The 27,850-nt window shown below is 36.9% G+C and overlaps 4 protein-coding genes and 1 long non-coding RNA gene across 6 annotated transcripts; 3 read left to right on the top strand and 2 right to left on the bottom strand.

The window, feature by feature from the left end:
• The first annotated feature begins 27 nt into the window (after positions 1-27).
• LOC124300081 (N-acetylglucosaminyl-phosphatidylinositol de-N-acetylase) lies at positions 28-1,688 on the top strand. The gene is made up of 5 exons (XM_046753738.1): positions 28-685; positions 766-847; positions 961-1,157; positions 1,261-1,391; positions 1,475-1,688. Exons 1-5 carry the CDS (start codon positions 379-381, stop codon positions 1,613-1,615), a joined length of 858 nt encoding a protein of 285 aa, XP_046609694.1. The 5' UTR covers positions 28-378; the 3' UTR covers positions 1,616-1,688.
• A 2,081-nt stretch (positions 1,689-3,769) lies between these two features.
• LOC124300080 (malate dehydrogenase, mitochondrial) lies at positions 3,770-6,600 on the top strand. Its single transcript, XM_046753737.1, has 5 exons — positions 3,770-3,946; positions 4,609-4,824; positions 5,033-5,305; positions 5,716-6,045; positions 6,173-6,600. The coding sequence occupies exons 1-5, from the start codon at positions 3,872-3,874 to the stop codon at positions 6,299-6,301; spliced, it is 1,023 nt and encodes a 340-aa protein (XP_046609693.1). The 5' UTR covers positions 3,770-3,871; the 3' UTR covers positions 6,302-6,600.
• A 9,180-nt stretch (positions 6,601-15,780) lies between these two features.
• Positions 15,781-19,199, bottom strand: LOC124300590 (uncharacterized). Its single transcript, XR_006907247.1, has 4 exons — positions 19,008-19,199; positions 18,800-18,892; positions 18,588-18,701; positions 15,781-17,649 (listed from the first exon to the last, which is right to left on the bottom strand). It is a non-coding gene; the product is annotated as an uncharacterized LOC124300590 (long non-coding RNA).
• LOC124300582 (uncharacterized) lies at positions 17,154-22,386 on the top strand. Its single transcript, XM_046754824.1, has 5 exons — positions 17,154-18,395; positions 18,599-18,766; positions 18,847-19,023; positions 19,162-19,518; positions 19,785-22,386. The coding sequence occupies exons 1-5, from the start codon at positions 17,154-17,156 to the stop codon at positions 20,136-20,138; spliced, it is 2,298 nt and encodes a 765-aa protein (XP_046610780.1). The 3' UTR covers positions 20,139-22,386.
• Positions 21,655-27,670, bottom strand: LOC124300588 (14-3-3 protein epsilon). Of its 2 annotated transcripts, XM_046754853.1 has the most exons (5): positions 27,477-27,670; positions 24,225-24,531; positions 23,797-24,140; positions 23,562-23,670; positions 21,655-23,359 (listed from the first exon to the last, which is right to left on the bottom strand). In XM_046754853.1, the coding sequence occupies exons 1-4, from the start codon at positions 27,538-27,540 to the stop codon at positions 23,600-23,602; spliced, it is 786 nt and encodes a 261-aa protein (XP_046610809.1). In that variant the 5' UTR covers positions 27,541-27,670; the 3' UTR covers positions 21,655-23,359; positions 23,562-23,599. The 2 variants fall into 2 exon arrangements, with proteins under 2 accessions (XP_046610809.1, XP_046610810.1); XM_046754854.1 differs by lacking the exon at positions 23,562-23,670 and having other exon boundaries at positions 27,477-27,668.
• Between the last annotated feature and the right edge of the window lie 180 nt (positions 27,671-27,850).

Genomic DNA, 27,850 nt, shown 5'->3' with positions numbered 1-27,850 from the left:
ATTTCACTAGATTTTATTCGCACGTTGGCAATGTAGAGAGAACTATAATACTAAAATAATGTAACCTTTTTTTTCAAAATCTCTAGTTAAACCAAAAATCAATCGCACAAGTCATTTTGGAAGAGCTTGAATACGAATAAATCTGATAAGCATAGGGAAACGGGTTTGAACCCGATCCGACGTCATGGGGTCCGACCTTTCAAATCCTTCGAATCGTGATTGTACATGACATAACCTAACCTAAGCCTAACCTAATTATTTTAAATTCTAATTAAATTTTCAATAAGAATAAAAATTGTATTAGATATAAATCTCCATGTATCGTAAAGTATGACTGTAATCAAAAATTTGTAAACTTCATTTTACCAAGCCCTTCTAATGGATGTGTCAATAGTGAGCTCGTTGACCAATTATTTTAACATGTTATTTGATGAAACAGTTTGGTACTTAAAAGAAGTAGCGTGGCAGCTAGTTATTGCCGGCGTTGCTTACTTTTGCGTTTGCATATTTTTGTATACACTGTTATTGAATGTCAGTCATAAGGCTTGGCAGTTGCCTGGACCACCTGCTAGAATATTGTTAGTTATTGCTCATCCGGACGACGAAGTCATGTTCTTTGGTCCAATGCTACATTGTATGATAGAACAGAAAAATTCCGAAGTTTATCTCCTGTGTTTAACCATAGGTACCCATGATACGTATTCTTGTCTTGTTTATTTTATTGTTGATACGACATCTTGATACAAATTTTGGTTGTCATTGCAGGAGGTGCTAAAAGAAGAAAAGAGGAACTCTGGGCTAGTGCTAAGACCCTAGGAATCCCAGAAGCTAATGTTACCATTTTGATGTAAGCTCAAAGCCACTTTTTACTGATCATCACGACACAGATTTAAGAAATTACCAAACTTCGTTTTAATATTTGAATCACAGTCTACTAATAGTTCTCATTTGAATATCTAGGTCTACACAGTTACCTGATGATCCAAAAGTTCAATGGCCAGAGAATGTAGTAGGGGAGACGATTCTTCAACACGTTGAAAGTTACAGGATAAATGCGGTTATTACGTTTGATAAGCGAGGGGTCAGCGGGCATAAAAATCATACTTCAATTTTCTATGGAGTTGCTTCTCTATGCATGGAGAATAAATTGCCATCATGTAAGTGAGCAATTTATATTTTCTACGTATACATAAACTAACGATACTATAGAAGTTACTGTAAAGCTTCTATTAACTATTAAAGTTCCATACTATTTTCCAGATTGCAAGATGTATGTACTAGAATCTGTAAATATACTACGAAAATATACTCTGATGTTGGATTTACCAATCAGCCTGCTATTTGCATCTCATTGGTATCTACTCAGCTTTAAACAACGGAAAATCATACATGTAGGTTCTGAATTGATATCATTCAGCTTATAAATGTCTCGATATTCAATCTCCTGAATTAGTAATTGTTATGTCAAATACAGATGGCCATGATGGCTCACAAATCCCAATACGTTTGGTTTAGAAAACTGTATATCAGATTTTCTCGATATACACTGTTAAACACCCTTCAAGAAATCAGCACACTGGATTTGGAGCTGGATGTTGAGTTTGATGACGGATAAAGTTACTTGAAGAGAAAAGAGTGGAAAGATAAATAACATGTTGTACATAGATAATAAAATTTGTTTAATGTTAGGACGCTGTCGAGCGCATACCAATTTGCATCGATTATATTCGATTATCCTACGGGAAAATTCGTGCACAAAGTCTAAAATGCTAACGTTTTTCCTGCCACCTACTAACAGTTAAGAAAAACGACGAAAGTTTGCGTTTTCTTACTATAACTTTTCACCTACAACCTTTTTTAACTCCTCAAGAGTTTTACAAAAACATACTTCCAAAATTTTTAGGCTCACAATTGATTAGAAGGACCCAATTCCGACTAATTGGACCCTTGGAAATTCGGAAAGTTCAACAAAATATCGTACGATCAACAGTTGCGGAAATACGATGAAACTTTTTGGTTTTTCAGCTCTAATCTGAAGCGTTCATTGCGGCGAATTGGGACTATTATGTTAAGTTGCGTTTTATCGCAAATATACGTTAGTACAGTGTCTGCATAAGTGGATTCTAGCATTTTCCAATATCAGCGATAATTTCGTTAAAAGTATTCAGAAGAGTTGGACTTAGTTTTTTCTTTGAATCTACGATAAAATTTTATCAAATTTATAAGCAGTAACTTTACCACACTTTCATTTGTATTTTTTAATTCAGACCAATAACTGTTTCTTTCATTCAATAATCTACTCTTTGATTTGCTACTGTTTATCACGTACGAAATCCGGAATTTCGTAGTGTTGTTTCCATCGGTTTCATGTGTATTAAGGGGGGAAACCGGTTTATGAGGTTGAAATTTTGCTGTTTTTCATGATTTTTTTTTAACCAGAAAGGAATAATCACAAAATGTTTAAACTTGGAGGATATTTTATTTATGTTTTCAAGTACACTTTGAAATTTTTTCAAATGATTTCCGCCGGAAATAGTGGTGTTACCGCGTGCAGTCCATGGGCGATTGCCATCCGAGCATTTGGCTTGCGTACATCCCTGACGTCGCAATTTTTATCTGTAATCGTCAGGATTTTTTTTTTTTCATTAAAAACATATTTTCTAAGAATATGAACCTAATTTTGATCAAACAAATTGAAAATTGCATGTTTTTGAGGTGTTTGAACACAATGTCATGTTTTTATACTATATTTTTTCATCTTTCTTGCATAAAAACATATTTTTAATAATAATATAATCCCCGAATTAGGTTCATATCACGTGGAATTAAATAAAGAATATCTACACCAAATTTCAGAACGATTGATCAATAACTTTTTGAACTAGAATGTACGCAAGTCGAAAAAAAGTCGTTTCGAGAAAAACGCGTTTGAAATAAAATGTAGCGAAACCGAGAAATTCAAGGCAGTAATTAATTATAAAAAATGCTCACCGGTTAATCAGCTATTCCAGCATCATATAGCAATCCCTCTTCTTGCTCATATGCGTCATTCTGTTATTCAATAGTACAGCGGTATTGAGGCAGGTAGCTGGAAAAGAAGGGTCTGGGCGACCGTCCGTTATAATTACCGTGCGCTTCTTCACAGAACCGACGGGCGGTCACTTAAGTGCTCATTGCATTCGAACTAATAGGAATTTTGCTTTGAAATTTTGACCACATATTCTTGAATAGTTATACTAACGATTCATGCAATAAAAGAAGAGACGATTTTTCGATCGGTCTAAACTGGGTTCCCCACTTAAGTGTGCCTCTGACCAACGTTTACTACGTCGTCATAAACGCACCCAATGGTTTGACGACTTACGACCGTGTGCGAAGTAACCAAACCTTCATTGAAAGTTATTACTAAGGTTAGGTTTCAAAAAATAACTTTCAATTCATCCTGCCTTAAAGCAAAATATACCTACTTAAACCTACCTAAAGTATGAAGAATTTGTTTAACAAGTTAGCGGTGTAAATAAAATTACGATCTGTTTCTGCGAATGCGTCTCATTCGCAGCTGATTGCGTACGGATTTCATCATTGCGGATGGATGACAGTCGAGGATTATTATTCCATCCGCGTCCAGGTATTCGAATGGTGATGCCAATTTGGAGTGAAATTCTTCCTCTCTGGCAAAACGCGCTCGGCTGAGATGGTTCAAAAAACGCGGCCAGGCGTGGAGACGTCAGAGCTCACGCGCCGACGCCGACGTCGTGCTTCCGTAATGACTCCTCAAGGTTATCTCGTGTCATTGAAGGGTTGTCGGACCTTCTGCTGAATACTCCCGAATATTTTTTCATCAGTGACGGCCGCTCCTAAGTTCACCGAAATGTTTCCGAGGCTTATGAAACCCACAGCTGCACTTGTGCAACAAAGTACGAAGCAATTATCGACCGGATCCCAGGTAATCTGCGAACTTTTCCATTTCAACTTCTTTTCTATTTCCTAGGTATTAAAATTTATGTAACCTTGTTACATCGGATTTTGCGTAGGTCACGTTTTTCCAGATGGTAGCCTTCTGGTCCGCGAAGAAAAATAAACCCACGTAATTTAGTTACTTTTCACTTGTTAATAGATCGGAAATATATCCGGTTTGCGTGGTTCAGTTTTGTCTGAATGAAAACGCCGTCGATGAAGCATGCCGTTCGATTTATCTTGTCTATAAAAGCTTTTGATTATGCAACAGCCGTCGTGAATTTTCTGTAAAATTTTTCGAAAGTTTTGTTTTCTCCCACCTTTACTATTCGTGGCAGAATATGAATATATTCTATGCATACTTTACACAAAATCTGGGCCAAGTATATTGATTTAATCGAACAAAAGGGTTATCATAATTTAACTAATGGTTAATTTTTCATTGAAAATCTTTATCACTTATAAAGCCGTGTGTTGTAATGAATTATTGCTGTTGCAAAAACAATTGTTTTTATAATTTTTTTCTCAAGCCAGGCCAGATCCTCACTTTACAGTCAGAAACAATGAATCTGCTACATTGCATCACTCTTCTCAATATCACAGGGAATAGAACTTCGGAATGACTTAAATTTTCTATTACGTTCTTTTCAGCGCAATGCCAAGGTAGCAATAATGGGTGCCAGCGGAGGTATCGGACAACCGTTATCACTGCTGATGAAACAATCTCCCCTTGTCACCGAACTCTCTCTTTATGATATTGTAAATACTCCCGGAGTTGCTGCAGATCTATCTCACATCGAAACCCCTGCCAAGGTCAAGGCGTTCAACGGACCTGATCAATTGAAAGATTCTCTCAAAGGTGCCCAGGTGAGTTAACAATCCAATTAAGATCTATTTAGACCTCATTTGTCTAGGAAAATTTACCATTCAGGTGAGTGCTTTACTTAGTATTTCATATAACATGAATTTATTCTTGATGGTAGCATTTTAATTTTTTACTAGCATCAGTACAGTCACAATCTGATGAAAAATTGATTGCAGTCTTACTACATAATTATGTGTTTGTTTGAACCAGGTCATCATTATCCCTGCTGGAGTTCCTCGCAAACCAGGCATGACACGTGATGATCTTTTCAACACAAATGCTTCAATCGTTCGGGATCTTGCTGCAGCAGCTGCAGAAGTTGCACCAAAGGCCTTTGTGGCCATCATTTCTAATCCTGTAAATAGCACTGTACCTATTGCTAGTGAGGTCTTCCAAAAGGCTGGAGTTTACGATCCCAACAGAATATTTGGGGTCACAACATTGGATATCGTTAGGGCCAACACTTTCATTGCCGAAGCTAAGGTGATTACAAAGATTTACATGATTAACTTTCATAATTTCAAAAACTGTTTCTGAACAGCTCCATACAACCTCAAATGATTTGTTCGAAGCTAAAGAGAAACAGCCAGTAAGAAAGGATACATATAATTCACATTAGACAGCCAAATTCTACAAATATTTTACTTCGTTAAAGATAATATTAGTCATGCAAAATTTAAAAACCATTTAAATCATCAGATTAGATTAGATTAGATTAGCTTACATCACCAGTTACTCGTGTCGATATTTCAGGTGCATCGAGAAATATAATAATACTCTTCTCCATCTAAGAGTATGGCTTATTGTTAGTTTTCTAGCATAGCATAAGTATTTTATGCATAAAAAATTTCGCTCGAGTTTTGAGTATTTTCTTCTTTGTTTGTGTTTCGTAGGGCTTGGATCCATTGAAGACTCAGGTTCCTGTGATCGGAGGTCATAGCGGAATTACAATCATTCCACTAATTTCTCAAGCCAAGCCACAAGTTTCTTTCCCAGATGATCAGCTGAAAGCTTTGACTGAGAGGATCCAGGAAGCAGGAACAGAGGTTGTCAAGGCTAAGGCAGGAACAGGTTCTGCAACTTTATCCATGGCCTATGCAGGAGCCCGTTTTGGAATAGCTCTAATCAAAGCCCTTAACGGAGAACAGAATATCGTTGAATGTTCATACGTCAGGTCCAATGTTACCGAAGCCAAGTACTTCTCTACACCGATTCTCTTGGGTGTAAGTATGATAAAATTGTTTTGTTCAGTAAGAACGTGGTGCTAAAGATAGATTATCTAGCAGTATTTGACCTGTGAACTAGATATCTTTTATAAAATGAAGCACAATCATTAATTTTATTTTACAGAAAAATGGCGTTGAGAAGAACTTAGGTCTTGGAAAATTAAGCAGTTTTGAATCTAAACTCCTAGAAGCTGCCATCCCAGAATTGAAGAAAAATATTCAGAAGGGTGAAGATTTCGTAAACAAGAAGTGAATCCACTGATGTATATCATTAAAAGATCTTCGAAACAGAAATCAATTATTGCAATAGATAAGAGTCATTTTGACGCCTTTCTCTCCGACAGCTTGTGCGTACCCCCGACTCAAAGAATGTCATCACAGCATTTAATATAGGAAATGTATGATATACACAATTTTAAATTAAAGAAAACACTTCCAAAACTATAACCAACTGTGCTATAACTACATACCATGACTAGATTACTGGTTATTTTCTTCATGAAAATGTACAAAATGATTGGCTAGTTGAATCAAAATTATTTCGTCAATGAATCAAGAGTATTTATTTCATGAACTGAATTGCTCATTTTAGAAGCTATGAAAGAAACAAAAAAGGAATTATTAATTACAACTGCTCGAAATTTAATGGAGCTTTCCGTAACCGAAAATGAACGAGATAAACTAAGCGGCGCCCTCTGCGTGGTGCAACTCAAGACGGTAAACGGTTGGTACGTAAACAGGACAGGAACAAATGTATCATGTGTACCCAGATGGATCATGCAGTGTCTGACATTATTATGATTGTGAAATGATCGAATAATCAATTCAACTATTTTTCAAAATCGACCAAATTCCGACTTGATTCGTATTGATTGCGGCATTATACATAACTGTAAAAATTTTCAGACAGAATCAAAAGCATTTGCCCTGCTTTTTCTTTGATCTTGAGACGAAAAACTTATTGTCTTTGGAAGAATTCAAATAGCCCTTTTTAGACCGATTGAACCCTAAGCATAGCAAAAAAGATATTACAAAGATCGTAGCACCAACAGTTCATCAAATACGTAGAAAATAGGATAAGATCAACTCATTCATTGATTTATTTCAATACTGGTTACATCAAACAGTAACAATATACAATTATACTCATTGTTTTCTGCAAAATATAAATTAGCTTGTTGGAATATGCAATTAAAGCATATTTGTGAGAGGTAAAATAGATCTTGTAGAGAATATTGATGAAAATATGTATCTTCAGTCAGCAATTGATATCCATTTTGGAAATACATACATGTATTGATCCCATGACAGTCTGATGAAATAGTTTCAATTTTTTTGCAAATATTTGGATGTAGTTTTTTATCTTGCTTCACCCGTTTCCAAAATAACGTATTTGCATATCTTAACTTCTAGCAGCTAAGTGTTTCGAAATCTTTCAAAATGTTGAATATCATTAGTTTGAATCGCGGTTTGAGTAATATTTAGAATGCAGGTTTCTGATGTTTCTCAAATTTTTTGCATAGTTCTGCAAACGAAAACATGTTTCTAACATATCGATGGTAATAGCCAACGTTGATGAGTTTTCTCAAAGATGAGCAATAGATCATTCAACAGAAAAGACTTTCGGGAGATTTTGCGATCAATGACGTACTTTTTTTTGACATGTATATCAAATTCCAAAGCTACGTGTTTGTACTTTTTGGGTTGACACGGTTTTCACTTAACAATAATAGAAATGTATCATGAGCGTTTGTGATAAATGTCTTTGAAAAAAATTTGACGTGTGACAAAGAGTATTATGGTTTGTCACAAAGTGTTCTGCATCTTTTCTTCATTCTTGGAGCCAAGAATTTGTGGTCTCAGATTCGATTTGAATGAGCCTTTCCTGACTAATTGGACCCCCAGCAACTCAGAAAACGCAGAAAAATCAGCGCAGGACCAACAGCAGAGAAATAACGGCGGAGAGAGCACCATTTAAAAAATGTGGAAATCTCAGCTTCTTGTTTTTTGGCTCTAACTTTTGATCGGTTGCTCGCAGCGTATTCGCACTGCGCCCAATCGATTTCTCTCGCAAAATTACGTCGGGAAAGTGCACGAAAGAATTCATTCCAGCACTTTTCAAAATCGCGAAAATTTTTGCCAAAAACACAAAGGGCCTTACTTTTTTTTTGGGCAAAAAACTTTTGGTCTCAGATTCTATTTGAATGAGCCTTTCCTGACTAATAGGACCCCCAGCAACTCAGAAAACGCAGAAAAAGCAGCGCAGGACCAACAGCAGAGAAGTAACGGCGAAGAGAGCACCATTTAAAAAACGTGGAAATCTCAGGTTCTTGTTTTTTGGCTCTAACTTTTGATCGGTTGCTCGCAGCGTATTCGCACTGCGCCCAATCGTTTTCTCTTGCAAAATTACGTCGGAAAAGTGCACGAAAGAATTCATCCCAACACATTTCAAAATCGCGAAAATTTTTGCCAAAAACACAAGGGGGTTAGCCTTACTTTTTTTTTGGGCAAAAAACTTTTGGTCTCAGATTCGATTTGAATGAGCCTTTCCTGACTAATTGTACCCCCAGCAACTCAGAAGACGCAGAAAAAGCAGCGTAGGACCAACAGCAGAGAAGTAACGGCGAAGAGAGCACCATTTAAAAAACGTGGAAATCTCAGGTTCTTGTTTTTTGGCTCTAACTTTCGATCGGTTGCTCGCAGCGTATTCGCACTGCGCCCAATCGATTTCTCTCGAAAAATTACGTCGGAAAAGTGCACGAAAGAATTCATCCCAGCACTTTTCAAAATCGCGAAAATTTTTGCCAAAAACACAAAGGGGTTAGCCTTACTTTTTTTTCGGGCAAAAAACTTTTGGTCTCGGATTCGATTTGAATGTGCCTTTCCTGACTAATTGGACCCCTAGCAACTCAGAAAACGCAGAAAAAGCAGCGCAGGACCAACAGCAGTGAAATAACGGCTGAGAGAGCACCATTTAAAAAATGTGGAAATCTCACGTTCTTGTTTTTTGGCTCTAACTTTTGATCGGTTGCTCGCAGCGTATTCGCACTGCGCCCAATCGATTTCTCTCGCAAAATCACGTCTGAAAAGTTCACGAAAGAATTCATTCCAGCACTTTTCAAAATCGCGAAAATTTTTGCCAAAAACACAAAGGGGTTAGCCTTACTTTTTTTTCGGGCAAAAAATTTTTGGTCTCAGATTCGATTTGAATGAGCCTCTCCTGACTAATTGGACCCCCAGCAACTCAGAAAACGCAGAAAAAGCAGCGCAGGACCAACAGCAGAGAAATGACGGCGGAGAGAGCACCATTTAAAAAATGTGGAAATCTCAGCTTCTTGTTTTTTGGCTCTAACTTTTGATCGGTTGCTCGCAGCGTATTCGCACTGCGCCCAATCGTTTTCTCTTGCAAAATTACGTCGGAAAAGTGCACGAAAGAATTCATCCCAACACATTTCAAAATCGCGAAAATTTTTGCCAAAAACACAAGGGGGTTAGCCTTACTTTTTTTTTGGGCAAAAAACTTTTGGTCTCAGATTCGATTTGAATGAGCCTTTCCTGACTAATTGTACCCCCAGCAACTCAGAAGACGCAGAAAAAGCAGCGTAGGACCAACAGCAGAGAAGTAACGGCGAAGAGAGCACCATTTAAAAAACGTGGAAATCTCAGGTTCTTGTTTTTTGGCTCTAACTTTCGATCGGTTGCTCGCAGCGTATTCGCACTGCGCCCAATCGATTTCTCTCGAAAAATTACGTCGGAAAAGTGCACGAAAGAATTCATCCCAGCACTTTTCAAAATCGCGAAAATTTTTGCCAAAAACACAAAGGGGTTAGCCTTACTTTTTTTTCGGGCAAAAAACTTTTGGTCTCGGATTCGATTTGAATGTGCCTTTCCTGACTAATTGGACCCCCAGCAACTCAGAAAACGCAGAAAAAGCAGCGTAGGACCAACAGCAGAGAAATGACGGCGGAGAGAGCACCTTTTAAAAAATGTGGAAATCTCAGCTTCTTGTTTTTTGGCTCTAACTTTTGATCGGTTGCTCGCAGCGTATTCGCACTGCGCCCAATCGATTTCTCGCGCAAAATCACGTCGGAAAAGTGCACGAAAGAATTCATTCCAGCACTTTTCAAAATCGCGAAAATTTTTGCCAAAAACACAAAGGGGTTAGCCTTACTTTTTTTTTGGGCAAAAAACTTTTGGTCTTAGATTCGATTTGAATGAGCCTCTCCTGACTAATTGGACCCCTAGCAACTCAGAAAACGCAGAAAAAGCAGCGCAGGACCAACAGCAGTGAAATAACGGCTGAGAGAGCACCATTTAAAAAATGTGGAAATCTCACGTTCTTGTTTTTTGGCTCTAACTTTTGATCGGTTGCTCGCAGCGTATTCGCACTGCGCCCAATCGATTTCTCTCGCAAAATCACGTCTGAAAAGTTCACGAAAGAATTCATTCCAGCACTTTTCAAAATCGCGAAAATTTTTGCCAAAAACACAAAGGGGTTAGCCTTACTTTTTTTTCGGGCAAAAAATTTTTGGTCTCAGATTCGATTTGAATGAGCCTCTCCTGACTAATTGGACCCCCAGCAACTCAGAAAACGCAGAAAAAGCAGCGCAGGACCAACAGCAGAGAAATGACGGCGGAGAGAGCACCATTTAAAAAATGTGGAAATCTCAGCTTCTTGTTTTTTGGCTCTAACTTTTGATCGGTTGCTCGCAGCGTATTCGCACTGCGCCCAATCGATTTCTCGCGCAAAATCACGTCGGAAAAGTGCACGAAAGAATTCATTCCAGCACTTTTCAAAATCGCGAAAATTTTTGCCAAAAACACAAAGGGGTTAGCCTTACTTTTTTTTTGGGCAAAAAACTTTTGGTCTTAGATTCGATTTGAATGAGCCTCTCCTGACTAATTGGACCCCTAGCAACTCAGAAAACGCAGAAAAAGCAGCGCAGGACCAACAGCAGTGAAATAACGGCTGAGAGAGCACCATTTAAAAAATGTGGAAATCTCACGTTCTTGTTTTTTGGCTCTAACTTTTGATCGGTTGCTCGCAGCGTATTCGCACTGCGCCCAATCGATTTCTCTCGCAAAATCACGTCTGAAAAGTTCACGAAAGAATCCATTCCAGCACTTTTCAAAATCGCGAAAATTTTTGCCAAAAACACAAAGGGGTTAGCCTTACTTTTTTTTCGGGCAAAAAATTTTTGGTCTCAGATTCGATTTGAATGAGCCTCTCCTGACTAATTGGACCCCCAGCAACTCAGAAAACGCAGAAAAAGCAGCGCAGGACCAACAGCAGAGAAATGACGGCGGAGAGAGCACCATTTGAAAAATGTGGAAATCTCAGGTTCTTGTTTTTTGGCTCTAACTTTTGATCGGTTGCTCGCAGCGTATTCGCACTGCGCCCAATCGATTTCTCTCGCAAAATGACGTCGGAAAAGTGCACGGAAGAATTCATCCCAGCACTTTTCAAAATCGCGAAAATTTTTGCCAAAAACACAAAGGGGTTAGCCTTACTTTTTTTTCGGGCAAAAAACTTTTGGTCTCAGATTCGATTTGAATGAGCCTTTCCTGACTTATTGGAACTCTATTATTACAAAATGGTATTTGGAGCGTCGTGGGACCAATATATGAGAAGGTGCGGAAAAATTACGGAGAAATTCCAGTATGTGTTATTCAATTTATTCAATGTTACGTATAATAGTAATACAAGATTACACATCTCGAATCCTGCAGAGGTGCATTGTAACTTCTAGCATTGTAGGTACTCAGACTGGAAGCCAAACTGCGCTTACAAACAACATCAATAACTATTTTATACAACATAATTCATATTCTGCTGAATTCAATACATATTGCAGTATCTATTCCATATAGAAATAACATACTAATTATATCAATGAGAATATTATTATAATAATTATTGGTATAAAATCATTAGTATAATGTACTAGTATAACATAATAAATTTATAGTAGTTGGAAACTTGGTAAAGTAGTATACACTGACACCTGAACACTTGTACTATGTTGAATAAACTGGAACTTGAACTTTGTCCCTACGAGTTCGTGATTTTTCTTTCCCACCCCGTTAAAAATCCAGTGCAAATTTGATGTTTTTCAGCCGTAAGTTTTGATTCGTTGCAAAATTATGTTGATACTGGGTGTGAATTATACGATATCAGCATGTCCCAAAATCAGCCAAAAATTTGCGATTCTCGGAGTTTGGAAACTTTTCGTCGTAAAATCGTTTTGCAGGACTCTTTTCAAATCAGATAATTCTAACCTTCAAAAATGCCGAAAAGACATTTAATAAAGCGTATATAGGACCAACAGCAGAGAAATGACGGCGGAGAGAGCACCATTTAAAAAATGTGGAAATCTCAGGTTCTTGTTTTTTGGCTCTATTTTTCGATCGGTTGCTCGCAGCGTATTCGCACTGCGCCCAATCGATTTCTCTCGCAAAATCACGTCGGAAAAGTGCACGAAAGAATTCATCCCAGCACTTTTCAAAATCGCGAAAATTTTTGCCAAAAACACAAAGGGGTTAGCCTTACTTTTTTTTCGGGCAAAAAACTTTTGGTCTCAGATTCGATTTGAATGAGCCTTTCCTGACTAATTGGACCCCCAGCAACTCAGAAAACGCAGAAAAAGCAGCGTAGGACCAACAGCAGAGAAATGACGGCGAAGAGAGCACCATTTAAAAAATGTGGAAATCTCAGCTTCTTGTTTTTTGGCTCTAACTTTTGATCGGTTGCTCGCAGCGTATTCGCACTGCGCCCAATCGATTTCTCTCGCAAAATCACGTCGGAAAAGTGCACGAAAGAATTCATTCCAGCACTTGTCAAAATCGCGAAAATTTTCGCCAAAAACACAAAGGGGTTAAAAGGCCTTCCTTTTTTTTTGGGCAAAAAACTTTTGGTCTTAGATTCGATTTGAATGAGCCTCTCCTGACTAATTGGACCCCTAGCAACTCAGAAAACGCAGAAAAAACAGCGCAGGACCAACAGCAGTGAAATAACGGCTGAGAGAGCACCATTTAAAAAATGTGGAAATCTCACGTTCTTGTTTTTTGGCTCTAACTTTTGATCGGTTGCTCGCAGCGTATTCGCACTGCGCCCAATCGATTTCTCTCGCAAAATCACGTCGGAAAAGTGCACGAAAGAATTCATCCCAGCACTTTTCAAAATCGCGAAAATTTTTGCCAAAAACACAAAGGGGTTAGCCTTACTTTTTTTTCGGGCAAAAAACTTTTGGTCTCAGATTCGATTTGAATGAGCCTTTCCTGACTAATTGGACCCCCAGCAACTCAGAAAACGCAGAAAAAGCAGCGTAGGACCAACAGCAGAGAAATGACGGCGAAGAGAGCACCATTTAAAAAATGTGGAAATCTCACGTTCTTGTTTTTTGGCTCTAACTTTTGATCGGTTGCTCGCAGCGTATTCGCACTGCGCCCAATCGATTTCTCTCGCAAAATCACGTCGGAAAAGTGCACGAAAGAATTCATTCCAGCACTTGTCAAAATCGCGAAAATTTTCGCCAAAAACACAAAGGGGTTAAAAGGCCTTCCTTTTTTTTTGGGCAAAAAACTTTTGGTCTTAGATTCGATTTGAATGAGCCTCTCCTGACTAATTGGACCCCTAGCAACTCAGAAAACGCAGAAAAAGCAGCGCAGGACCAACAGCAGTGAAATAACGGCTGAGAGAGCACCATTTAAAAAATGTGGAAATCTCACGTTCTTGTTTTTTGGCTCTAACTTTTGATCGGTTGCTCGCAGCGTATTCGCACTGCGCCCAATCGATTTCTCTCGCAAAATTACGTCGGAAAAGTGCACGAAAGAATTCATCCCAGCACTTTTCAAAATCGCGAAAATTTTTGCCAAAAACACAAAGGGGTTAGCCTTACTTTTTTTTCGGGCAAAAAACTTTTGGTCTCAGATTCGATTTGAATGAGCCTTTCCTGACTTATTGGAACTCTATTATTACAAAATGGTATTTGGAGCGTCGTGGGACCAATATATGAGAAGGTGCGGAAAAATTACGGAGAAATTCCAGTATGTGTTATTCAATTTATTCAATGTTACGTATAATAGTAATACAAGATTACACATCTCGAATCCTGCAGAGGTGCATTGTAACTTCTAGCATTGTAGGTACTCAGACTGGAAGTCAAACTGCGCTTACAAACAACATCAATAACTATTTTATACAACATAATTCATATTCTGCTGAATTCAATACATATTGCAGTATCTATTCCATATAGAAATAACATACTAATTATATCAATGAGAATATTATTATAATAATTATTGGTATAAAATCATTAGTATAATGTACTAGTATAACATAATAAATTTATAGTAGTTGGAAACTTGGTAAAGTAGTATACACTGACACCTGAACACTTGTACTATGTTGAATAAACTGGAACTTGAACTTTGTCCCTACGAGTTCGTGATTTTTCTTTCCCACCCCGTTAAAAATCCAGTGCAAATTTGATGTTTTTCAGCCGTAAGTTTTGATTCGTTGCAAAATTATGTTGATACTGGGTGTGAATTATACGATATCAGCATGTCCCAAAATCAGCCAAAAATTTGCGATTCTCGGAGTTTGGAAACTTTTCGTCGTAAAATCGTTTTGCAGGACTCTTGTCAAATCAGATAATTCTAACCTTCAAAAATGCCGAAAAGACATTTAATAAAGCGTATATAGGACCAACAGCAGAGGAATTACGAACAAAATCCTACGTTTTCGGCTGTACTTTGGATACTTCGCTCGCAGCGTATTCCACAAAACTTTTCTATAAGCTCTGTGAGTAGCTGTTAGAGATATAAGAAAAAAAATCTAATTCATTCTCATTATTCAAGAATCGTCATACATGTAATGCAGTGAAATGAATAAAGTGTTAATATCTTTTTTATTTTTGTTTATTGTTCAGAAGAAAGGACACACCGCAATGTTCTCAGTGTAGACCATGCGGTAATAAACGTATGAAAAGGCATGATAATTATGCACGAGTGCACGAGTGGAATAATGAGAATAAATTGGATTATTTTCTCACCTCAAAAAACTGCTGACGTTTAAATTGATTTCCTTTTTGCTTCTTCATTATCTCAGTTTGTTCAAATTTCGAATTAACAATCCTAGATTTTTCAATTCTTAGGATAAGAACACAACAGTACCACTGATTCAACCACATAGTTTTGACCACGGTCTTACTAGTCCGGGAGCCGACCGCACCATATCTTCCCTCATCGAGCATACGGCCAAAATGCATATGAATCGATGGAGAATATAGTGGCCAATAGGGTGCCAGACTTTACAGACAATGGATTCAATCCAGAGTGTCAAAAAAAATGTCACTTTCGGTCAGGTTTTTCGAGGTTATCTTCCCTCATCGAACATACGATTGAAACTAGTACCGATCGATAGGGGAGGTCGAGTACTTGAAGAAAAAACCGGGGTGCCACCCCCTCCCTGTCCGGGGCAACCGCCCCTAAGTGTAGGCTTTTTTGGTCCATAACTTCCCTCATCGAACATACGATTTTTTTTTTCTATTTTTAATTGAAGATTAAACCTCCCCGAACCTGAAAAAACTTCTTCTACTCCTTCTTTCACTCCTGATTCTACTCCTACTCCATTAGATATCATAAAAATGTTATACTCAGTGTACAAATCCTCGTCTTCCTCGTCCACCTTGTTCTCCTCATCCACCTCCGACAACCTCCAACCATCGCCAACCACCTCCAACAATCACCGATAACCACCTCGGATTATACCTTGATGCATAATCCTTCTATGCATACGAAAATTCAAAATCGAGAGAGCAAATGAAAAGTTGTTGCAATAATTATGAACATCAATGTTATGGAATACATCGAGCGGTCGTCGAATAGAATCCTATTTCGAAACGAATAATTCTGATGTTTTCATATTATTCCTGAAGATTTTAGATAATCTAGTTTGTCTCTTGGAAAATTATAAAATTTATTGTATGAATCAGGTATTAATCATAAATGGATCATATATATTAATATCGTACATTATTTATAATCTATGTATACATTCTTCTCTCGGGTACTTATGCTTTAATTAAATCACTGTTTTGCTACGAATTTTGGAAGAAATTAATACTCTTATTAATTTCTTGTATCGCCGACAAGTCTGTAACTAGACACAGGCTAAGTACTGGCGTGGGCTTACCATTGCGATAACTGTTACTCGGAAGGTGAATGCAGCCAGCCTCATGTCGAAATCGGTAACTCTCTCATGTTCTGCAATAAGTTCTCAATTCTACAGTTCGAACAACTCAAGGGGCGCAAGCGCACGTCGATTTTCGATTGTCACACCAAAGCCCATTAGAGCAACTGTATATTCTTCAGTCAACGGTACGGCTTTCAAATAATAGTTTTGAAACCCAATCCGTTGCACGCGCTATTATCGTGGTTGTGTGTACTAAAAAAAAGCTAGCAGAAATATTGTGAGTCAAGCAAACTTTGGGAATGTTTAGTTGTCTCTCCAATCCAATGTCAAAAGCATTCTGTCACCCAATCAGAGACACCTGTCATACAGACGTTCTCAAAATGTAAATAAACAGAATGTCTGAAGTAATAAAGTCGGTTAACATATTTCAAATTTGCATCGGTCGTGACAAAATACAGAACGAGTCAACCAGACTTTTCTGTGTAGCAAACTTTTTCTCATAAGTCTCCTGATTTAAAGCTCAAGGTAATTCATACCAAATACTTTTTAAACTACATACCATACTATTGTATAAACTGGGGTTACGATTAGTCACACAAACTCACACTGGAAAATACAATTCATGCTTAGGTACACATCAACTCATAATTAAATATTTATTCCTATAGCACAATAAGATCTTCGTAATTAGTGATATCTTTACAATGAATTATGATGTTCAAATTATCGCATTAGAAGTTAGAAGTTAAAAAAATTTAAACTATCACCTTAGAAAAATAAACCACACTATCCTTATTTTGAAGCTTTTGCATCTTTCGGTTATTTGAAGCGTCACTATTTTTTAGTAACAATTCCTGGAAAATTGGATCCATTCGTTTTAAGAACAAACTATTGACAAGCCGCAAAAATGACGAGGCGTAAGAACCACCGTCGAGCTCGCCAAAAGCAAATTCTCCAAGATTCTTGTCTTACACTGGATAAATCAAATGAAAATATTGAAATTGACTATCTTGACCAAAGTTTGGGAGTAGATCATGATACACCAGATCCAAATCTAAGGACCCCTGAAGCGGTGATGTGTAATTCCCAAAATTCGACTGACCCGTTGCATTTTAAGGATCTGAGTCCAAAGTTAATTGGAAAAATTTCAAGATCCAAATTTGACCTTGAAATACCAGATTGTGACACCAGACAAATATTGAACATGGAATCCATCACAAAGCTCGACATAAGCTTCGAAAATGTGATATCAGAGACGCAACGTTGTGACGATACTTCCTCCATGTTGAAGGATATTCAAGTTGAACATAGTCATACCAATCTCGATAATTATCTAATGAATAAAACTGTATCTCTTGACTCTGCTGTGATAATCGAATTAGAAGCCGAAGGCGCAGCAAGGTCTGAAACGCATGACAACATTGTCAATAATACGCAAAAAAATAGCATAACTCTTACGGCTTTTGATCAGCCTAAAAATAACGAATTTAACGAGACTAATGACCGCTTTAATTTCAATGATCTGAACAAACAAAGTAATACTGATACATGTATCTTGGAAAAAAATAGCCCTTTGAGTTCAAAGAGTTGCCAAACGAATTCTTCAGTGAATAGATGTTTTAGATTTGAATGTAACCAAGGGGGGGAATATTCAGAAGCTGATAAAATGTTGCTGAAAGTAGATGAGAATTGGTACAGAAAGAAACAAATATTTCCAAGCATGGAACAATTAGACATTCTGCACACACAATCTGAACCTGGACCGTTGCCAACTAATTATATAAATGACAAAGCTAGTAACACAAACTTGTGTGACCAATTTAATTCACAGTCAACATATTATGACAATGGAGATACTTACTGCTGGTCAAATGCGGATGGAGATGACGCAATCAATTATTCGAGAAGTAGCTCACCGCCAGCCAAAAGGAGTCGAACAGCATTGCATTTTGAAAGTGAGAACAAGCCAAAAACATCTATAGCTCACCCTCCAAATTTAAAATTTCAAAGTAAACCGATTGCTACGGAGCAGGATGACAGTGAATATACTATAGCTCTGAAAAAATACTGCAGCAGTTCCTCGTGCTCACCAGCATCTGTTGACTTGCCAACAGTATCAGATTTGAATGCAAAAGTGTCTGCGTCAGAGGTAAAATATAATTATTCCTGTTTCAGTGTTGAACTGAATTTTAGCTGTATTAATTTTGACACTGTTTGGGAGCTCTAAGGCTCTCCAGGGCATCCAAAGTTAAAATTTTGATCATCATAACGGTGGTACGACGAGAAAGTGCTCTCATAATCTGCCGACCGACAAAATGAATTAGCTATTTAATTTTTGAACCTTTCTCATAGATAGAATCCCAGGAGCTCCATTATGCCAAACCACATCCAGACTGTACGTACTGCCTTCGAATAGCACAACCTCCGGCAGTGCAAATAAGAGCTGTAATAGTACCTTTGACCAAAATTACAGAGTTTTGTATATGGATTACAAAAAAATTTGTTGAATTACTTAGAAAGGTAAGCATAATATATGTAAGCCATGTTACATACGACTTTAAGTCTTCTAAGATGGTAACTTAGCTGCTTCTTTCCTGAAGGGATGGGTATGGCTCCAAAGTATAGCTGCAACCAATGTACGAAAACCTGAAAGAAATGACTCGGATGAAATAGTCGACAAGTTGACTCAATTAGTCACGACGATAAGATGTGAACACGAACAATCAATATCAATGTTAAGTGAAAAAGTAACGCAACTTACAGCAGAGCTGAATCAGGTATTTTGATTTCATTGAAAAATTGACAACTTCACTTCGCCAACATTACATACTAATTATAAATTTAAATTTTATCTAGAAGAAATGCTTATCACTACATTGAAACTTGACAATCTAAGTAAATAAATGTTGTTATAGGTTCGAATGCAAAGTGAAGTGGCATTCTCAGTCTTGACCACAGAAGTTACTGGCATGCGCGAAACCAATATTAATCTTGTGCAAAACAACACGATTTTATCAGATCAATTAAAGTCAATAAACAGTACGTTGGAGTGTACACATGTGAAATCATCCTTACCACCACCGCCACCTCCGCCACCTCCACCACCTCCACCACCACCATTACAGCCAATAATACCCACGACACCAAAGAGTAGCAGGAGACTCAAAACACCCACTAGAAAGTGTTCTACTCCATTACATCAGAGCAGACCAGCTATTACAGTAGAAGATTTGTTGAAAGTTACTTTGAAAAAGGCAGCACCATCAGCCAAGGTAAGGTCTTAAATTGTGGGGCTATAAAAATGATATTTTTCGACAAGGCATAAAATTTATTTATTCTATACTTAGAATATCGCGAATGGTCAATGTATTTTCGTAAGTAATTTCGATCTCTGTATTTTGGTCCAATCTTTACAGCTGACTCTAATCAAGATATTTCCAAAGAAGTCATCAATCATCAATTAGATTTACCAATGAAACATGCTATATAATACAAAACCTTCCATCGAATTGAAAAAAATCATGAACTTCACTTCCAGGAAAACAAATTGCACAAACCTGTACACCCTCGTGGTCCAGCAGTCTCGCTGGACATGCTACGTAGTGTGAAACTAAGATCGGCAAGACGTAGATCAATTGACCGGAGTTCAAAATCACCAAGAAGTACATCACTGTCAACGAGAGCACGTTCTCTCACACCTATCAGTTTGTCTCCGATTATGGCAGGGATAGAAAGTCCATTGGGTAGAATCCTTCGACAGGTGGACATCAATAAACGAGGACCAAAGCGGGCTTTATCCAATTCAATGTACAGTGATGTGGAATTGTCCAAGAACAGTCCCCGCAATCTCAGCATAGTAAAACACAGTAAGTCTGACTCATTGATGATATAATGCCATACAATTTTTGATCATATTAGGACTGTGAACATATGAAATTAGTAGACTAAAATATAAGTGCTCAAGTGAATCACACTTGAGAGACCAGTGACCTGGTCTAGTTTACCAGAATTAAGAGTACAGCAAATTTTACTGAAAGATATTGTGAGAAGATTATAATACATGTATAAAGAAAAAAAATAATTCAAAATTTTTTTGGATGAACAAATAACGAATTTTACGAAACATAAGTAAGCAAATATGATCTATATAAGATGTTCGAAAACATTTTTCAGATATTAACTCATGTATAAAATTAGAAGATTAGAATTAGCGACCTGGTCTGGTTTACCAGTACTAAGTGTACAGAAAATTTTTTATTTCATGACAACGGCTCATGCCAAGTTTGTTACTGAAAAATATTGTGAGAAGATATTTATAAAAAAAAAATTATTTATGTGTAATCAAGATACTAGCAAGATAATTCGAAAATTTTTCGGAAGAACAAATAACGAATTTGACGAAACTTAAGTAAAGTAATAAATAATGATCGAAACGTGGTGTTACAGAAAAAATGGAGACATTAACCCATGTATAAAATTAGAAGTTATTCTGTAATTTACTTAACTTGTGAAGTATGTGTACTTATTTGAATTCCGTGGAAGATATTTAATTGTATTAGATATCAAATTTTATATATATATATATATTAAACTGAAATAAGTTACCTCCTTTCGTTTTATAAACAAGAAAGGGCGTTTCTTCTTTTTGTGTCAATCAGAATCAACAATGCAGAATCACTTATATTATACAAGTAGACTGTTGAGTTTTAGAAAATTTAAATAATCTGTGATAATGATACCACTGAAACCCGAGACACATTCGTTTAGTATCAGATGTGAATTTGTATGTCCTTTTATCATGTAATTGCAGATAAACATCCTCGAATAAATGATGTGATAATAGCACGAATGATATTTCAGTCATGTTGATTATATCAAAATATAATGTGACAGTTATAAATACTTCAACTTCAGATCATGTCTACTTTTAATATTTCGATACACAATACAATGAGTGAGTTGGATAAAAACAAGAGGGAAAAATATTTCCATATTATATTAGGTGAATCAAAATTCCAGATACCTAAACTTACTTCATCACCTTGGAATTTCTGCGTTTGAACATCTTGAAATTAGCAAAATACATAACAACGGACGATAGTAATGAAAAACAAAAAGATAATGAGCATTTAATTACTACTAGTTTGATTCAATTCCAACTTAATTCTCTGTCACCTACACATATACAGTTATAGATATGGCCATGGTCTAAATTGAATTTGGTTAATATGATTGGGCTGTTACCGATACATCATAAAAGTACCTGTATATGACACAAACACCTTTGATTTCAGCAGAGATAGCAAATAGTTTCAATTAAGATTAAATCATTAGTTGCGAACCTCAGTACTTCGCAAGTCTACAGTATTGAATTAATTCCATCGAAATTCAATGAACAAGCCACAAAATAGACAGTAATAATGACTTTATTTTCAGTTTTCATGTGTGGCTTTACAGGAAAAGTCGTAATTGGTGTATTGTATTAATTTCCTAATACAGAGTGAACGCATGCGAATTCCAAAATATGATTTACTGGTTCTAAGTGTTTATCGAATTGCGTGTGTGTGTTGCCTACATTGTCAGCATTGGCATTTGTCTTATTTTCACGTTATTTTTTTAAATGTCTTGTTTTTAGATTCAATAATTAAATACCCCGTGGTATTTCCATAATTTTACAGTATATAACGTTTCACTATTGCAAAAGTTAATCTTAATTACTTCAATCGGCTCCTTGTACAATTAAAATTATTATTAATATACTTACTTATGGTATTATCAATATTATTTAATGTTATTCTTTGTAATATATTTATAATATAATTAAGAATTAATATTACTGCTATAATACTTAAATGTAGGGGCACGCCACACACCAATTTCCACAAATTGTTTCTCTTTCAATTTTATTTTATTGTTTCTTTTAAGCATGCCCGGTGTCCGTCTTGCAAGCGTACGCTCAATTCAAACTCTTACAGATTTTACGTAAGTAAAAGTATATGAGGAACAAGAGATATTGTGGTACTCTCCATGACATTTTATGATCAACGAATGCAATACAATGAAAAGTTTACCATCAGATGTTTCATGCAGGATTACCAGACATCAGCTTCTTCACAGAAATACCTGATATTTACGTAAAATCTCCAGAAAAAGTATTAAGCTACGTGGATAAGACGAAGAGAAAGAACAAAAAAAAGGGATGCGAATAAAAAGAGAGCTATTAGTTTCTCAATTTACGAATTGATTTTGAAGATTCACAAATTGATAAGTTTGATTATTAATTTACGTTGATGTACATGAATATAGGTGATGATGGATAAAATAATTTATTTCAATGCGCCACATAGATACATGTAATGTTATGATTATAAAAAAAAAGAAGGAAAAATGAAAAATTTTGCATTAGTAGCAAAGTGTTCGTATTTTTAATGTCTCAGCACGTATCAATAGCATAAGAATGTTTGTAAAAAAAAAAAATGGTAATAACAATTTTTTTTCTTACACGGAGTAAATGTTAATGTTTATGTTTTTTTCTAACCTCTTCTCATGATCCACGTTAATGATAGTTCAACTACATTTTTTTAAAAGATTACATAATTATTGATTATCAATTAGGGTCTCGGCGCATTGGCATTCAAGAATTTGGATCCAAGCGTACGCAATGTAGAAAACTACATACAGCAAATTGGTCCCCAGGACAACAGTGTAAGCTACACTCAGCCAGGAACTAATATTGCAACAGGCAGCGGATTTTCACTTTGTTAAATGCTTGTAATCTCACTAATACGCAGGATGCGTCTCTTATACTTTTTCTGCGTGCTCCATAACTCAACAACATGTGATTGGATGATTTTGGAGTGAACGCATGTGTGTTTTACCACACGTACGACCACATGATAGCTAAAGAGCTTCCCTCCCCACCCTGAACTCCCACCCGCTGTATGTTTTTTTTGTTTTTTTTTGTTTTTTTTTTGTTTTTTTTTTTTGCTTAAGAATTATTAACAGTTTTTTTCTTTCTTTCATTTGTATGCGCGAATGACACTCACTGCAACTTAAGTTACGACACGTCCTGGTCTTCCACATCATGCAGCTGCTCTTTCTGGTCGCCTTCGCCTATTACAAAAAGTAGCTCAATTTTATCTTTGAAAACTTAAGTAGTAATACAAGCAAATACAAATTTTTTATCAATGATAATTTTACCTAAAAACTACAGAGAAAATTATCTTATTGAAAATCTCATAATTTGATTGTTCGATTCAATTAACAGGTGTTCCTGGTTTAAATTGACCTTGATCAGCAAGGAGACATTTCTAACCTGATGATGATATAAGGAGGGGGAGTTGGACAGTGTTCTTAAGGATGGGAATCACTTGTAATGGGTATAGCACCATCTCCTTGAACAGTTGGCTGCTCTACTTCAGATTCTAGATATGAAATTGAAAATGTCCCATCTAAGACTAATTCTTTTTATATTTTTCACGAATTTTCAAGATTTAGAATATCATTTCATAAACCCTTATTGAGTCAATAGAACAATAACTATGACTTACCGTCCGCCTGCATATCCGAGGTCCATAAGGTGAGGTTGTCCCTGAGGAGTTGCATAATGAGAGTTGAGTCCTTGTAGCTCTCTTCTGAAAGGGTGTCCAGTTCAGCAATAGCATCGTCAAAGGCAGCCTTTGCAAGGCGACACGCTCTATCGGGACTGTTCAAAATCTCATAGTAAAACACGGAAAAGTTAAGAGCCAGTCCAAGGCGAATAGGATGAGTAGGTGGTAATTCTGTCATTGCGATGTCGCTCGCCGCCTTGTATGCAACCAGTGAGTTCTCGGCCGCCTCCTTCCTGTCATTACCAATTGCAAATTCTGCAAGGTAACGGTGGTAATCACCCTTCCTGTAACCGAATCAATGTTTCTCAGTAAAAATGTCATATGGAAAATGAGATAATGATAAAACAGAATAAAGTTACAGTCCTTACATTTTGTAGTAGAAGACTTTAGACTCGCCGGTTGACGCGCAGGGGATAAGATGTTTGTCCAAGACACCGAGTATGTCGGCACAAATGTCTCTGAGTTCTTTTTCAACTTGCGAACGATATTGGCGAATCATCTCCAGTTTTTCCTCAGCCCCTTTGTTCTCTTCTTTTTGCTCGATACTAGAGATTATCCGCCATGAGGCTCTTCTCGCACCAATCACATTTTTGTACGCGACAGACAACAAGTTCCTCTCTTCGACGGTAAGCTCCACATTGAGGGATGCTACCTTTTTCATCGCCTCGACCATCTCTGCAATACAAATATTATGACTAAAGTTCAAACGTTTGTCAAATTTATGACACATGATACAATTAACTAACATTGGATTACAAATGCCAGGATGCAGTTTTGCTTTACGGAACATCTTTCTCAAGACAAGAGCAATAATTTTTTCACACACTTCTGTTTTTAGCTGATGAAAGATGTGTAAAAACGAAAATGAAGACTTGATGAAGAGGACAAACAAAGTTCATTTATCTCGTGTTTTCTTATTTTTATCTAAGTCAAGAACTTATTAGGTGTCACTAAGGGGTCAAATATAGTAAGTTAATTGGTAGCTATTACTGTCAAAATTAGTATTTTTTCAGAGCTAACGAATAAAAAAAAAACACTTACAAAGTTACATGCATATAAATAAAATTCTGAGGTATTTCTGATTCATAAATCATTCATAGATTTCAGAGTACCATGTCAGTGATTCCATGATTTTCGGAGATACTGGGAGTTTCTGAGGTAATTGTCAAATTTTATGATCCAGAGTTTGCAATCTACACCATTATATTCACTATTTCATTATTTACATAGAATCACTGTGATATAATTTTCGAACTCCAGTTGCTCCAGCTGGCATTTCATTAAATAACATATAAACCAGAGGTCCAGTACTTGGTTTGTAAATCATGTATTGAATAATTCGAATTTCTTGATAAAAACTTCTCTACTTTATGTAAAAGAATTGCAAGAAAAAATTAGCAAAAGGAAATAAAGCATTGTTTCACCTTTCTTAACAAGAAAATTCCTGCAACAATTCGAAATACCTATAATACAACAGCAAAATTCGTCTCAATGACCTTTAAAATTATTCTGTTAAAAAGATCAAAATCAAGATCCGTTTTCTCATAATTGTTAGGTCATTGGAGATGACACGTACAAATATGCGTATAAAGCATTTTTTACTGGAAAATTTAAAGTGTCATATAAGATTTTGCAAAGTTATCCTTAAAAGTAAAGACGAAAGTGGAAAATTAGACATCTTAAAATCTAATATGTGTTGACATCTTAAACGAAGAATAATGAAACTTAACACTATAGCAATGTAACAACTACCATTAATGTAAAAGTTTTACAGTTGTTTCTTAAAGCCAAATAACGGAACAGAATAGCAACCCTTTGCCTTTAAATGAAGTTTAAAGTCTCTTGCAGCGAATGAGAAACGGTAGCAAATGGACCTGCAGATAAGTCCTTGAGAGTTCTCCAACCAAAGTAGCAATTTGAAAAATGGAGATATTATCGTTATGCAACAAGAACTTAACGAGGATTAAAAAAGGGTGAAACTCCTTCAAGCAATCATTACGATAAATCAATATTAAAATTGTGTAAGCTAATCAGCTGTAATTAAATGCATATATAAAACAATCAAAACGAATAATTCTCTAAAATGCATAAAATACATGATTGATGTAGCATAGTAATTCCTTTTATTCAATGAATTGATAAGACCAGAGAGTTAACACGAATAAAGTACATGGGCTAGAGAGTGTACAGGGACACAGGATAGCAGGCACAGATCAATACTTTCCTTCAGCTACGACCTCCCTTGCTTCACTCATCCCCTTGCCTGGTTCTCCCTCTGCCTGCTTGCTCTTACTACCCTCAAAATTAACCCCTCCACTGATACCCTTTTTGACTGAGATCTTCTTGATAAATATTTTATCTATTCAAATATTTGCCTAGTCATTAATAGGTTCATGCTGTGATTGGCATCCAATCAAGATTAGATTAATAATTTTACCTAAAAATAATGTACTTATATATTTTTTCCAAAATCACAGCACGTATATTTGTGAAGAAGATTAGTGATATCATGAAATATCGTTTGGATCTGAATGAAGATCTAAGTGATTTGCCATCACAGATAAACTGTTGCAACATTTTAATGGGTTTTAGCTCCGTAGTAGGGCGGATTTTCAATTATCTCTTCTGTTCGTTCACGTAGCTCTTAACAGATAATATACAGCTCATGAGGTAATGCATGTTCCTGTCAAACAGTGAGTACCAGCCTACTACATAGCATTTATTTGCCGGAGTAATCAAAGAAGACGACATTGCGTATACGCAATTGTTCTCAATGGTAAAAGAAATCGGGAAAAGTTGATGGTAGTGTTTTTTTCGTCGTTCCTTTTCAAGAATTCGTAAAACGGGACTTGTTCTTATTGTACTGTTACTTAAAACGCAATGTTGTAAATTGAAACAGCGATATCGCGTGTAAACGACTGCGCGAAGATGTAGAGCGTAATTTTTGAAGGCACCACAGACGGGAGGGGGGAAAAGTCCCCAAGCGAATAGCCATACTTTACTTTGGACGGGAATAAAGAAATGATGGAACTCTATAGGACGAGACGCGACATGGGGACAAGGTTGAAAAAAAGAACCAATGAAGAAGAAGATAATCCCGATAAGTTTGAGGGATTTTATGCCTAGACACGAGTTGATAGATACGTGCGGTTAAAAGCTTTGCCTTCCCATGTCTATGCGTCACTCGAAATGCGGTTATCGCACGTTCGATTACACGCCTAGCAACGTTGTCCCGAGTCACTCGGCATGGATTATGATTAACGAGGCATAACCACGACGAACTCTAGAATTATTCATTGCTGTAATTAAAGTGCCGATCAAGAGTAGAGAAACGCGTAGGAAGCAAAAGGGAGGGTCACCTCGAGGGACCGGCATTGCGCGCGGTAGGCGAATTTGTCAGTTCTGACGTTTGAAGTTAGATTTTGACAGTTCTTTGGAAATAAGTGGCAAAAAAAAGTATGCAAATACATGAGAGGACGCCCATCGTCTGTCAAGTATAACAACCGGAAAAATTGACCACGGAATAATTAGCTGTGGAAAGGTTTTTTCGTGAGGTCATCGACGAATTTCACCGAATTTCTGTTGGAAGCCGAAAGATTTCGTTAAAAATAACGACTCACCGTCATAGCGTTCTGCCTGCTCGGCCAGTTTTGCCTTGTAGACATTGTCCTCCCGCTCCGACATCCTGGATGCTAGCGGATTTCACGGGGTCGCTGAAAGGATTCGAGAATTCGCACTAGATACGTATCACCGAAAAACGGACACCTCCTCGGACGGCTGCTTACAAGCTCACTGACCAAGATGGCGGCGCCCGCCAACAATCGAAAGCAGTCCCATTGGCGTAGGTTCGAAGACTCATTGTGATTCGGCCGTGGGATGTATTACTACGCGTGACGTCACATTAGTGCCGTACGACGATGAGTAGGTCCGCTTTCCAGGTAAATCCGCCGCTTTAAAATAACTTCAATCCCCCATCCACGATAAAGATTAGTGA

Source organism: Neodiprion virginianus, chromosome 3 (genome assembly GCF_021901495.1).
Source record: "Neodiprion virginianus isolate iyNeoVirg1 chromosome 3, iyNeoVirg1.1, whole genome shotgun sequence".
In the NCBI taxonomy this organism is placed as follows: Eukaryota; Metazoa; Arthropoda; class Insecta; order Hymenoptera; family Diprionidae; genus Neodiprion; species Neodiprion virginianus.
The sequence above is the reverse complement of the archived record's forward strand: the minus strand, read 5'-3'. Positions and strand labels throughout refer to the sequence as shown.